General features: G+C 46.1%; 1 protein-coding gene across 2 annotated transcripts in view; it reads left to right on the top strand.

Annotated features, from left to right (window-relative positions):
• The window catches only part of PARP16 (poly(ADP-ribose) polymerase family member 16), a 35,427-nt gene extending 34,240 nt beyond the window's left edge, over window positions 1–1,187 (top strand). For both annotated transcript variants that reach the window (XM_016141039.2, XM_016141038.2), the window contains exon 7: window positions 942–1,187. In XM_016141039.2, coding sequence (XP_015996525.1) covers window positions 942–962 — 21 coding nt within the window. In that variant the 3' untranslated portion in view covers window positions 963–1,187. The remainder of the gene's footprint in view (window positions 1–941) is intronic.
• The last annotated feature ends 12,097 nt before the right edge of the window (window positions 1,188–13,284 follow it).

Below are 13,284 nucleotides of genomic sequence, written 5' to 3'. Positions count from 1 at the left end.
GAAGGATTGAGGTAGTCAGGTGTAGGTTGCAGGAGCCCAGCCTGGAGGTATAGGACCCGGGCTGCTGCTGGCTTGACCATGTGTGTGGGAGAGAGTCTCTGAGAGAGGGGAAGTACTGCAGACAGGAATTCCCCAGCCCTTTCAGTCCTGATTCAGCATCTGGCAAGGACCATCTACACAACATCCAAAGTGATCTTTAGAATGCAAATCTGTTCATATCACTCTCCAATGACTGACCCTTCAACAGCTTCCCACAGCTTTTAGGCCAAAGACCAATATCCTTACCTGGCTTATCAAGTCTGGGGCCCTGGCCCCAGCTCGAATCTGCAGCCTTATCTCACACCTCCCTCCTCTGCTATCTGCCTCCAGGTACACAGGCCGCTTGCCTTTAAGGCAACCTTTTCTCCTGCCCTAGGGCCATGGCCTGTGGTTCTCTCTGCCTAGAAGGCTCTTCTTTAACCCACTTCACAATTAGCATCCACTAAGGCTTCAGCTCTCAATCCAGATGTCTCTTAAGGGAATTCTTCCTTGGGTCCCTTGTCTAGGTCATACAAATGTGTAATATAATTTCTCATGGTTCCCTTTCCTCATCTTCCACAGCACTATCAAAGTTTATAATTGTGTATATATTTGTAATAGTATTTTATTACTGTTTATCTCCACAACTGGACTAAGTACTATAAGTACTATAAGGTTAGAGTTCATATGACTCACCACTCTGACCCAGTGTTTGGCACGCAGAATGGGTATGTGGTGGTTTTAAAACATGTCTGTAAAAACATGTCTTCCCATCAATAGAGTTTAATTGACCTCCCTTTAAATATGGGCTTGGTCTAATGACTTGCCTCTAGTTAACAGAATGTGGTAGAAATGATGCAATCTGGCCCATAAAAGGTAATATATCTTCTTCCTGACCTCTCTTTTGGGTTGTTCCCTTTCAGAGCCCAGATGCCATGCTCTGAGGATGCCCAGGCTACAAAGAGAGGCCACATGTAGGTGTTTCAGCCAAAAACCCCACTGAAAACCTAGCACACAGCCAGCATCAACTGCCAGACACACACTGAGGAAGGCTTTGAAATGATTCCAGCCGCAACTGCTATTTGACTACAACCATATGAGAGACCCTGAGCAAAAATTACCTAGCTGAGCCCAGTTACTCCTAGAACTGTGAGAGATTAAAATAAATAATAATTATTATTATATAAGCCGCTAAGTTTCAGTATGATTTGTTATGTAACAGTAGATAGCTGGAACAGAGTCCAATAAATACTTAATGAATAAAAGTAAAGAGGTCTGGTTAATGGAATATTGCCTGTGCTTTAGCTCTGTGCAAGTTTTAGTTGACAACTCTGTTTCTCTTTCTCCAAGAGGTCCTAGAGATCCTGGAAGCCCTGGTTCAGAAATTCATAGGTCTGTACTCCTCATACCCACCCAAGGGAGAGATTTGTGGAAACTCCTCTCTGGGCAGAGAACATGGCGAGGCCATCAAAAGTTAGCTCTGGCAGGAACTTCAGAGAGCATAAATGTCATCAGGTGTCCTAAACTTTGGTGTGGTTTCAGGGTAGCAAGAACATACATTTTCTCTGTGTGTATGTGTATTTTCTTGTGGAAGAGTTTTCCAGATTCTAATTTTTATCAGATTCTTAAAAGGTCTATGTCCCAAAAGTGTCAAGAACTACTAATCTAGTCCAACGCTCGCAATTTCTAGGTTCAGAAACTGAGGACACTTTGTTTTTTGGTAATAAGGTGGAGTAGGTACCTTAAATAAGCTTCGTTTTGAAAACAGTTCTGGATAAAAGAAAAGAAATCTTTTAAAAATGCACTGATGAGCTGGCAAGAAAGTGAGGAATGCTCAGGCCAAAATATTCAAGAATTCAGAGAGGTATGCTAAGCAACAAAACCAACTTTTGTCTCGAGAACATTTTTATTTTATTTATTTATATATTTATAAAAAACATATGAGATCTACCCTCAATAAATTGTTAAGTCTACAGTACAATATTGTTAATTATAAGCACAATAGCAGTCCTCCAGAACTTGCGCAACTGGAACTAGCGTTTTTATTTTTTAACTCAGTAAACTTGAACTTGAATATTTATGGTTCTATGGGGGCTGGGGGAGTTATCTGAGAGAAACCAGTGGTGTGCTAGTAATTGGCTCTCCAACAAAGCAAAGCACCCTATTTTTAGTGTTTGCTGATTTCCATGGTGTAAATACTACACCATGGCCAATTTCAAGCTATAAACGGTATTAAAATTTGGCATGCAAAATTCCTGGATATTTGGTTTTTCTGAGCTGGTTAGAGCCAGTTCCAGCATACTACTCATAGGAACTCAGGGCCCCTCTAAGGTGGGAAGGCTAATAAAACCTTCCCTACATAAGATTAGTACTTCAGTGAACAAATGAACTAGAACATAAGCACCACCACCTCCCAACAGAGTGAAAAAAATGCCTACCTTATTTCCTTATTCTCAGGAGAAAATAAAACATCCTCTGCAATTTCATTAACAGAAGCCATACCTATGTGGATGTGAAACCCAAATTCACACTACTTAGGTGATCCGAAATATGTAAGTCAAACATTCATTTAAAGTGGTCTCAATGCACTATAGACTAGTGGTTACCAGAGGGTAGGGGGTGGGGGAGAAGGGAGGAGGTAGATGGGGTAAAGGGGGTCAAATATAGGAGGGTAGGGGGAAGGTGAAGTGGGTAAAGGGGATCAAATATATGGTAGCTTAAGGAAACTGGACTTTGGGTGCTAAACACACAATACAATATACAGATGTTAAATTATGTACATCTGAAAATTATATAATTGTATTAACCAATGTTATCCCAATAAACTTAATTTTTTAAAAAAAGGAAATAAAAAAATAAAAATAAAAATAAAGTGGTCCCAATCTAGTAATGCCATAATCATCTGGCAAATCAAATACCTAGTCTCCTGGAAAATCCCACCTTTACCCTAAGCCTCAAGAATTCCCACAGATTAAGTCCCCCCCCCCCCAAAAAAAATTGGTAGCTCCTAGTTGAAAACCACAAAACATTCAGTGGGAAAAAAAACACAGTGGAAACAAATCTAGATAGACTTTAGACGTTGTCATTATCAGACAAATAATATAAAATAACTATGTTTAAAATCCTGAAAGAGTAAAAGAAAAGCTTGAAAATTTGAGCAGGGAACAAGAGACTCTGAAGAATGATCAAGTATGTTTGAACGATAAATAGAACGTCCCTCTAGAAATTTAAGATATCATAACTAAATCTATAAATTCAATTGTTAAGTTTGATAGAAGATTAGACATAATTGACTAAATCAGATACAATAAAATTTGAACTAGAAAATAGTCCTGAAGAAATTCTTTAAAATATAAATAAAAAGAAATAAGATGGAAAAGATGAGAGAGTAATTATAAGACATGGAGGATAGAATGAGAAGGTCCAAGATACATATAAACAGACGTTCCAGAAGGAGAGGAGAAATTATGGGACAGAAGTAATATTTGAGTTGGTGGCTGAGACTCATCCAGAAATCCATCAATTCATACATCCAAGAATCTCAGTAAATCCCCCTCAAAAATAAATAAATAAATAAGAAATCTCAAAGTAGATACATCGATAGTGAAAATACAGAATACCAAAGACAGAAAAGGTTTTAAGGCCAGATTGTTCTCAAAGTAGTGATAATTAGACTAAACTGGCTGATTTCTTAAAAGTTGAAAGACAGTGGAATTATATTTTCAATGTGCTGAGAGACTATCAACCAAGAATTCTGAAACTAGTGAAAATAGACTAGAAAAATTATGACATGATGAGATGAACAAAAACTGTATTTGCTACCAGTAGGCAGAAAGTGATCCCAGATGAAAGGAATGAAAGAAGGAATATAAAACAAAGAAAGTAGTACATATATGAGTAAGTTGAAACAAATATTGTATAAACAAAAATAGCAACATCTTTGGGCTTAAAAAAACAAGATAAAATTCAAATACATAAAATTAGTAATATATAAACTAGGAGAGGGGTGATTAGAATTAGCTCTAAGGTTCTTGTTTTATATAAGAAAACAAATGAGAGATATTGATTAAATTTCAACTTAGATGAATAAAATACGCATGTTAAAATTTCTAGTGTGACCACTAAAAATAGACAAAAAGGCATAATTTGCAAACTGGTAAAGGAGGAAAATGGGATAAGAAAAAATGAGAAAGCAAGAAGAATAGAAAAAGAAATCTAGAAAAGGTTGAGGAAAATACAAAATATTAGGATAGAAATGCATACATACATATATACACACATAAATACATAAATGTATGTGCATGTGTATGTATCAGTATTTTAGTAAATGTAAATGGACTAAATGCTTTATTTAAAAGAAAAAGATCAGTGGCCACATTAACCCATGCACTGACCTCACTGTTTTATAGGGATATGTTTATGGCTCCATCTCCCCTTTGTGTCGTAAGTTCCTCAAAGGCAGGGCTGTGCTTCATTTTTGTCTGTATCCCCAGCACGTAGCTCAGGGCCTGGTACATAGTAGAAGCTAAACATACTTGTAGGATGAATGGGTGCATACAGGTAATTTGTGGTGGAGGCGGCATCTAAGTCATTTTTCTGGCTTCAAAGCCTATGTATTTTCTACCTTAGATATCAGGGGGTGGAGGCAGACGTTGAGACTGAAGTTATTTTCAGCTCAGCATTTTCGCTGTTTTCTCCAAGCCTTGCTGAGGATTTAGGTGCTTCTCTAGTGGCCACAGCCCAGCCTAGGGGACCTAGATTCTCCCTGTGCCCACATTTAATGTGCCCTTCTTTCAGTGTGTCCTCCGCTGAAAAAAAAAGAAACTGGGCAGAAGGCTCTCCCTGAGGTGGGGGTTGTGGCCTCTGCACTTCCTGGACTCCCCTCTGGTGGGGCCCAGTCTGGCAGCCCTGCTGTCCCCTCCTCCATCTTGCTTTCTGAGGTGGACCGCACTTGCTCCTTGTATCTCCCTCCCTCTCCTTTCCTCCCTCTGGCCAGGAGCCTGGGACACTGGGGCTGTGAGCAGATTTCAGAAGAGCAGTGTCTCCAGCAAGCGCCTGTTTTCAACCACAGCTCACCTAAGGAAAACCAGCCGCTTCTTCCCATGGCCAAAGTCTCCTGTGGAGGCTCTCGTCCCCAGGCCTGCTCTCTGCCCCGTTGAAGAACCTCAGGCCTGGGGAGAATGAGGGCTCTGGCCTCCTCTGGGGGCCTGGACTTTGGCGGAAGCTCCCCAGGCAGGGTCATGCCATCCTGGAGAAAACCAGTTCTTTCCTCCTTTGTCCAAGACCTGCTAACTCAGGTATATGGTGCTGGGAGTGGACGATGTCCACTGGGAGAAGCCGTGTAGCTCTTCACTATCTTTCCCTGAGGTGCTTGGCTCTCCAGCTGTTTTCTTCCTCTGGACTGTGGAACCTCCTGTAGGTCCTCTTGCCACAGGATGAGAAAAGCAGATGTTGCTGTCCCTACCGTGCCCCCAAACATCCTCTCCTCCCTTGGCACAGGGTAACTGGCTCTCTCCTTGTTTAATTCTCTAGTGACCACTGCCCTTTATCCCAACATACAACGAGGGGTTGCTGGGAGCAGGGCGACCTCAATCCCCTGGTCCTACTCTCCAGGCTGGGTCGCTCTGGGGAGGATCTGGCCTGCCCAGCAGAAGCGTCACCAGATCAGGTTTATGGACTGAGCAGGTCCTGGACTGAGACAAGGCTGATGGCTCAGAGGCATGTGTCTGTGAGCAGGGCTGGCTTGGAATTTCTGAAGTCACAGAGTGTACCTACAGGACCTCCCACCTGCTTTTTGAAGTGCTTTTTCCTCCACTCCTGTTAATGGATTTCAGGCATCCGTGGGGTCACATTTCCAGGAAAATGGGTGGTGTGGTACCCTCGCTCATCAAAGCAGCACCTGGCATCTGTCAAGAATCCCCTTAGAAAGTGTTTTCCCCTCAGAGCAAGTGATTCTCAGCTATGGCTGTGAGTGAGGATCACCTGAGAGCTTTTAAAAATGCCACATTCAGGCTGCAGGCCACACCAATTAAACTGGCAACTCTGAGGGTGGGCACCTGCAGAGGCATATTTTAAAGCTCCTCAGGTGATCCGAATGTGCAGCATTTGAGCTTCACAAGGACCGTGAGGGACAGGCACTGTTGTCATCCCCACTGCATAGGCGGAGACGTTGGGCGCGGAGAGGTAAAGCCACTTGGCTGAGGTCAGAAGACAAGTGGAAGCAGTGGTATGGGAGTCCTAGACGGAACAGAGCAGGCGTCCAGCCCCCCGCTTGCCGTGGATCCAGGCTTCTCGTGACACCATGAGGCAGGCCTCAGGCCGCCCTGGAAGCTCATCTCCTTTGGCTGGGAAGACACTTCTGTCACCTCTTTCTCTAAAGTGGTGGGCTGGGGTTTTTCCAAGCCCAGAACACGGTGGGTCGCCCCCACTCACCCAGCTCTGGGTTCCTCTCACTGGAAAGGCGTGCCTTTTGGTGAAGGGGAGGACGCATTTTTGAGGTGAAATGTTGTATAACAGCCAGGAACGGAAAATATTAAAAGTCCTTGGGCGCCAGCAAGGTTCGTGCCAGGGCCAGAAAGTTCAGAAAAGAGGAGGGAGGCTCCCTGAGGTGGAGGCCCTGGGCTGTTGGAATCAGTTCCCCGGTATCCCAGGCTGCCTCCATCTTCAGGGCAAAACAAGCCTCACCTGGGCCAGAGAGCAAGGTCCCAGAGTGGTGATCCCAAGAGGAAAGCCCCATGGGTGTATTAAGGGGGTGGTGGGCACAGGGGCGTGTGCCATTGATGATGGGATATCTTACTGGGAGCATGTGAGGCCAGGCCAGCCCAGTCCACACAGGCTCTGAATGGTCCAGACGCTGGGATGCTGAGAGAGTGAGACATGGTCCCTGTCCTCTGTGGGTTTCACCATAGAGATGGGACAGGCGAGAAAAGAGACAATGTCAGTAGAATGTGATAAACACTCTGCGAGAGGAGTGCATAGGGCACAAGCCTTGTAGAATAGATGTCCCCAAACTTTTTGGTACCAGGGTGCTCCTATGAGAATCTTATGCCTGACGATCTGCTTGCTTGCCTGCTGCTCACTTCCTGCTGTGCAGCCCAGTTCCTAACAGGCCACAGACTGGTACTGGTCTGTGGCCTGGGGGTTGGGGATCCCTGTTGTAGAAGACAGTAGAGGGGCAGTTAGCTCAGTCTGGGGCTACTAGGAAGGGTTCCTGGAGGAGGTGGTACCTGGCTGAGTCTTGCTACAAATAGATATTGTGAGAATGTACACAGAGTCGGTATGTGGGTCTATGCCCTTAGGAGCCTATCTGTGTGTCTGAAAAAAGAGACACAAAGACATAAGCAATGGACTCATTCTCCCCATGGGGGCCCCTGCTGTGTCTCCCTTTCAACTGCCCATCACAAACATACTAAGGTACAGACATACTTGTAGTCACAGATGATTATACATAAACACATCCACATGTACAAGGTAGTGCTGAATGTACCAGAATTCTTCTCAGTGAGAGAGCTATTCCTGTAATAGGAAGGTCTTAGTAAGAACCGGGGGTGGAAGATGAGGCCTCTGGTGGCCAGGGATCTGCAGCAATGGGGCTTTGGAGGCTGGGAAAGCTGCTCTGCTGAAAATAGGGAAAAGGGTCTGGAGGGAGGTATTAGGAGCAGTGATGGAAGAGGGAGAGGAGGGAGCTTTCGAGTCTATCCATTCCTCTCATTTTAGTGTGGAAGAAACTGAGGTCCAGAGCGGGAAAGTGAAATGCCTAAAGTCACACAGCACTTGGGGATTAGAGCTAAGTGTGGGCATATACACATCACAACATGCTTAGTCAGGCTTGCACACTCCCACACAGCCACTCACACTACGTACACACGGAGTTATGCACACATCCACTCTACAGACGCAGGTGCTGTCCCCTGGGTTGCTGTGGTGTGTGGTTTAGGATGCTCAGATGCCTCATTAAGCTGGAGCAGCTGGGTCATGCCTGCCCACCCACTGACCCCTCCACTCCAGCCCTCGGATCATGAGGTCCATGATGGGAGTACAGCATTTGAGAACCGGGGGTCATGCGGTCTATGGGTCTGCTCTGAGCATTCCCTGGAGACTCACTCCAGCAGGGCAGGAGGTTGACCCCCAGAACTGACTCAGAGCTGCCTAGACATCATGGCTGGGCTGGCGTCCCCAAGGGAGGATGTCTCAGTGTCTCAGGGCAGAGCCAGAGGCTTTACCAGACTAAGAAGTGGGACTGCTCTCCCCTAGTTTCATCTCAGTGAGATGCTAGAGAGCCTACTGCAGCACACAGAGGAGCCTGAATGTGGATCTGGGCTCCACCCTGGCTCTCCCTTTCCTTCCACAAATAGCCTTGGACAGGCCCCTTCCCCTCTTTGAGATCTATGAATTTATGATATTGAGCCGGGTGCTGGGACACAGAGATAAATAAGACACAATCCTCATCCTTCAGGAGCTCAAGTGAGGGAAGACACAGCATTGCTCGGTGGAGCAAAGAGCTCTTCAACTCAGGGTGGAGCCATGTGGGAAATGGTTGGGCTGGGGCTGGGGCTGGGGCAGCTCAGAAGGGAGAAGTGCAGGTTAGAGTGCTCGGGGTGTGTGTGCGCCTGTTTCAGGTGAGGATAAACCCTCATTTTGCGCTGGCAACCCTCATGGTGCCGCCACACCACAGATCCTCTTCTGGCTGTAACTTCCCACCCACAGTCCCCTACTTGAGCAAGCAGTAGTACTATAGTGCTTGGCCAGGAGTAGCCACTGATTGGTTCAAGCTGAGCATCTGACCTAAATCCAGTCCATCTATAGGCTGGCTGGTGATTGGTGAAGGGCTTCAAGAGAAAGGCTCCACCTAATACGATGGGGGTGAGAAGTAGCTGAGCCAATCAGAATGGTTCCCATTAGGATTTGAACAAGAAAATGCAGGTGATGGACCTCTCAGGAGCAAGAGGCAAATGAGGCTGCCAAATAGAGTGAAGGAGACACACCACAGGAGAAATACCAGGCAGCCTGGGAGAGGGGGGCCTGCTCAAGAGTTGCCCAGCCCCAGCTCCTGACCTCAGCTACCTTTACAACAAGCCTCCTTTTTCCCTCAGAATTGCCTGAGAGTTATCATTCTTGCTCTCTGAAATGCATAGCCAGTTAAGGAGCCCCCTCATCTCCCTGGCATCCCAGAGAGCTACCAACTCTCTCCATCATCCTGTATGAGAGGCCGCTATGAGAAAATAGATCAGAGGACTAGGAATTAGGGGACCTGGCCTGGTTTTGAGCCTGAATCAAGTTTCTAAGATTTGCCAAGAGCTAGGTCTTATCAGAAGTCTCATACATTTTGCACTGTGTGCTTTCTCCTTCATTGGTTATGATCAAGCTAAAATGAAAATGCACAGCAACTTTGACAGGTGAAAGCAGCAAGAAAGATAAAGGCAGCTGATGTCTTCCCAGGGCATCTCCCTCTGTTTGATGGAGCCTGATTAGTTGGGTGTAGAAAATTCAAAACCTCTCTGGCAGAGGAGCCTCCTGGGAGATATGGGAGTCACTGAAGGGACAGTTCTGGACCGAGGATTGTATTTGACAGTCAGAAGTCTCCTGGTGCAGTTCTTAGGAGACTCATGTCCGAATCCTAGAGAGAGCAGAGGCTGGTGTAAGTAAAAGCTAAAAGAGCTGGTTCACCAAAAAGTCTGTGTTTTGTTTGGGCATAAGCAGTCCTGTTTTGGAACCAGGTAGGAGAGCCATTCATTCCTGCTATGCTACTGACTTTTGTGCATTGAGAAGGCTCTAGGGTGCTGGCACCAATGCCTTGAAGGGCCACATTGAAAAAAAAAAATAGGGGGGTTGGTCAATGGAGAAAGGACAGTCTTTTCAACAAACAGTACTGGAACAATTGGACATCCATATGCAAAATATGAACCTTGACTCACACTTTGCTCCATATGCAAAAACTAGTTAAAAATGAATGATAGACCAAAAGGTAAAACCTAAAACTAAAAAAACCCTAGAGAAAACATTGAATATCTTTGTGACCATAGTCAGGCAAAAATTTCTTAGACCTAACACCAAAAACACAATCCATAAAACAAAACTTGAATAATTAAACCATCAAAATTAAGAACTGCTCTTCAAAGAAAGACTCCCATGCAGACTCCCAAATCCTTGTGGCCCAGGTGCTGTGTAAACAAAAAAGATTCTGCTTAGAAAGAAGGAGTCTCCTCATGCTCAGCCTTCTATGGCTCTAGTCCTAACCCAGCCACATGTCCGGGAACATACAGCCAGACAGGACATCTATCCAGCATCTGCCTCATCTCATTCCTGAGCGAGGCCGCCCACCCATCACTGCTGCAGCTTCTTCTGGGCTGCCAGCATCTTGGTCAGAGCTGAAGCCTCACCACACCCAGAGCCACCTGGAGCCTCTCGGGGAGTCATGAAAAGAGACTTTTGGTCACAGGAAGCAAGTGACAGAGTTGTAATTGCGGGGGCACGAGCTTGATGAACAACCCTTGCAAACACAGCATGTGAGTGACTTTTCAGGGGAGGGGAGTGCAAACACTCTTGAGGTGACATCCTGGTAAGTGTGCAGCCCTAAATCTATGCAAAATCATGAATGTAGATGTTTCTGAGAACTACTAGGTGCATGGTGGGGACACAATGATGTCCATATGTAGAATATGGACTCACTGTTGGTGCAGTGAACACTAAAATGTCACTGGACGTGAGCAAACTATAAAGCGTGGTGACTATGAGCACACACCATGGCAAGCTTGGTGAACATGGTGGTGACACAGAGGGAATCTCACGGTCAGTGGGGAAAAGACTGGGGCTTCTGAGGAGGGATGATCACATCGTGGTAGGAATGGTGAACAGCAGAGATGCTGCTTGTGAACCTAAGACCGCGATTATGGCGAATGCACCATATGGACATATGGACACCAAAGCAATTTCAGAGGAACCAGTTGGAAAGAGAACAGTCCTGACCATGTTGTCTGAATACCTGTAACCAATTTTCCCCAGGACTTTTGTTATGAGAAACCTCAGATTCCTTTTCTGCTTAAACCAATCTGAGTTGTGCTTTTGTCACCACGCTTTATAGTTTGCAACTGGAAGAGCTTTATCTAGTGCAGCATAATAAACCACCTGAAAACTCAGCGGCTCACAGCAATGATTTTTTTTTTTCTCATGATTCTGTGGATTGGCTGGGTCATTCCTCTGCTGGCCTTATCTGGGCTCACTCATGCAACTGCTGCAATAGATTTCAAGAGGGCCTCATTCACATATTGGGCTGTTGGCCAGGGGCCTCAGTTCTTCCCCATGTGGTCTCATCCTCCAGTAGGATAGACTGACTTTCTTACATGGTGGTCTCAGGCCAGTAATCAAAGAGAGTGAAGGTAGCAAGGTTTCTTGAGGCCTAAACTCCAGAAGTTGCATTCACTTCTGACATATTTTGTTCAAAGCAAGTGATAGAGCCAGCCCAGATTAAAGGAGTGTGTAGATTCCACCTCATGATAGCTGCAAAGAGTTTATTACTGCATTTAATCCACCACGATATATTAGATAGCTAGATTGTATTAGAAGGGAACATCTATGAAATTAGTGTATGCATAGGAAGCAGGGTGTGCGAAGCAGGCAGGCAGAGCCAGGCTGTTTTTAGGCATATTTTCGTTGAGGAACATACAGTTGAAGTGTGTTTCCATGGTGGTTCCTCTGAGCTGGGGGCCCCATGACAAGCTCTACACCAGACCACTAGTTCCCAAGAGCAACTTTGAATTGAAGACCTACTGCGCCTGAGCAACTTCACCCCTCTGAGCCTCAGTTTTCCTCTGTAAAATGGGTGTGATCACCCCTGCCTCACAGTTTGGCTGTGAGACTGAAGATGAGATGATGACCATAAACGTACTTTGTAAATTAGAGTGTTATGTACATGTGACTAAACTTCATCTGAGACCTGAAAAAGAATAATAAAGGTGAGCCTGAGTGGTCAGGAAGGGCAGGAGGAGGAGACTGAGATGGGGCTTTGTATGATGAGGATATTTACACTGGTGGGGAGGAATGGCTGTATTTCATAACAGGAAGCTGAGGAATAGAACAATAAAGGCACAGAGGTAGAACAGTGAAAGACTGTACCCAGGACAGGGAGGAAAACAAGGTCAGAGGAGGAGCTCTCCCATTACCCTGGACTCTAGGTCTCTGGGCTCCCAGGTACTGGGGTCAGCAGTCTCTGCCGGTCACTCTGAGCTGCAGTCAAATCCTCCAGTCCCCAGAAATCATCAGTGGCCTGTCCTTAGGTCTGCAAAGCCTCCCCAGGCCAGAGGGGGGCGATGCTGGGCTCCTAGAAGAGGTAGTCAGACAACATCTTAGAGCATCTTCTCCGGGAGCTACCAGCATCAGGCCAAACTCCTCCAAGTGCTTCCAAGCTCCTTTCCTCTCAGCGGGATGAGGACCCTTAGCATGGGTCAAAGGTGGTCTGACTACACTGTGCTTCAAGCCCCACCCAATCCCCTGGATGAGGATAGGGTGATTGATGGGTGTCCAGTGTGTTCCAGGCAGAGGCTTGGAGCCAATGCAGACTAGCCTGGCCTGCAGAAGCCCCAGATGGCCACTCACAGCTGAGGCTGACCCATTCAGGCCAGGCCCTGGACAGTTCAGATCCATGGCCACCTCCCAAGTCCTGTCTGTCTGTTCGTCTGTTTTAGGGTCCTGGCTGAAGACAGCAGCAGCCTCTCCCTCCAAGGAATCCTGGGAGGAAGGGGTAGAAATAGACTCAGATTCCCTCAATCTAGCCCTGCAACTCAAAGTCCAGGACCACCTGGGGTTAGGAAAGGATCCTTGTAGCCTCCAAATGCTTAGCCTGGAGCCCACCCCAAATAGGAGCTCAGTGAAGTCGTATGGAAAAGGGAAAGCTGACGCTGGTGTGAGGGCAAGTCCAGAAGGGCCAGGCCTCCATCTCCAGGCCCTGGTATGAGGCAGGAAGCCCAGCCTAGGCCAAACAAGCCTGGGACATGAAGCAGGCCCCGGAAGCTCCTGCTGTGGTGAGGCTAGTACACCCCTTCCCCATCTTCTGACTCCAAACAAGATTCTATACTTGTGTGGTCCATGATCCAGTGGCATCAATACTACCTGGGAGCTTGTAAAAAATGCAAAGTCTCAGGCCTCACCTCAGACTTGCTGAATCAGAAACTCTGGGAGTTAGGCATAGCAATCTATATTTTAAGAAAGTTTCCAGAGGATTCTTACAAATGCTAAAATTGTAGAGCAGCTGCCTGGGACAGTAGTGAAACT

This window comes from Rousettus aegyptiacus, unplaced genomic scaffold, assembly GCF_014176215.1.
Source record: "Rousettus aegyptiacus isolate mRouAeg1 unplaced genomic scaffold, mRouAeg1.p scaffold_m13_p_3, whole genome shotgun sequence".
Classification (NCBI taxonomy): Eukaryota; Metazoa; Chordata; class Mammalia; order Chiroptera; family Pteropodidae; genus Rousettus; species Rousettus aegyptiacus.
Note: the sequence above shows the minus strand (reverse complement) of the source record. Positions and strands in the feature narration are given on the sequence as shown.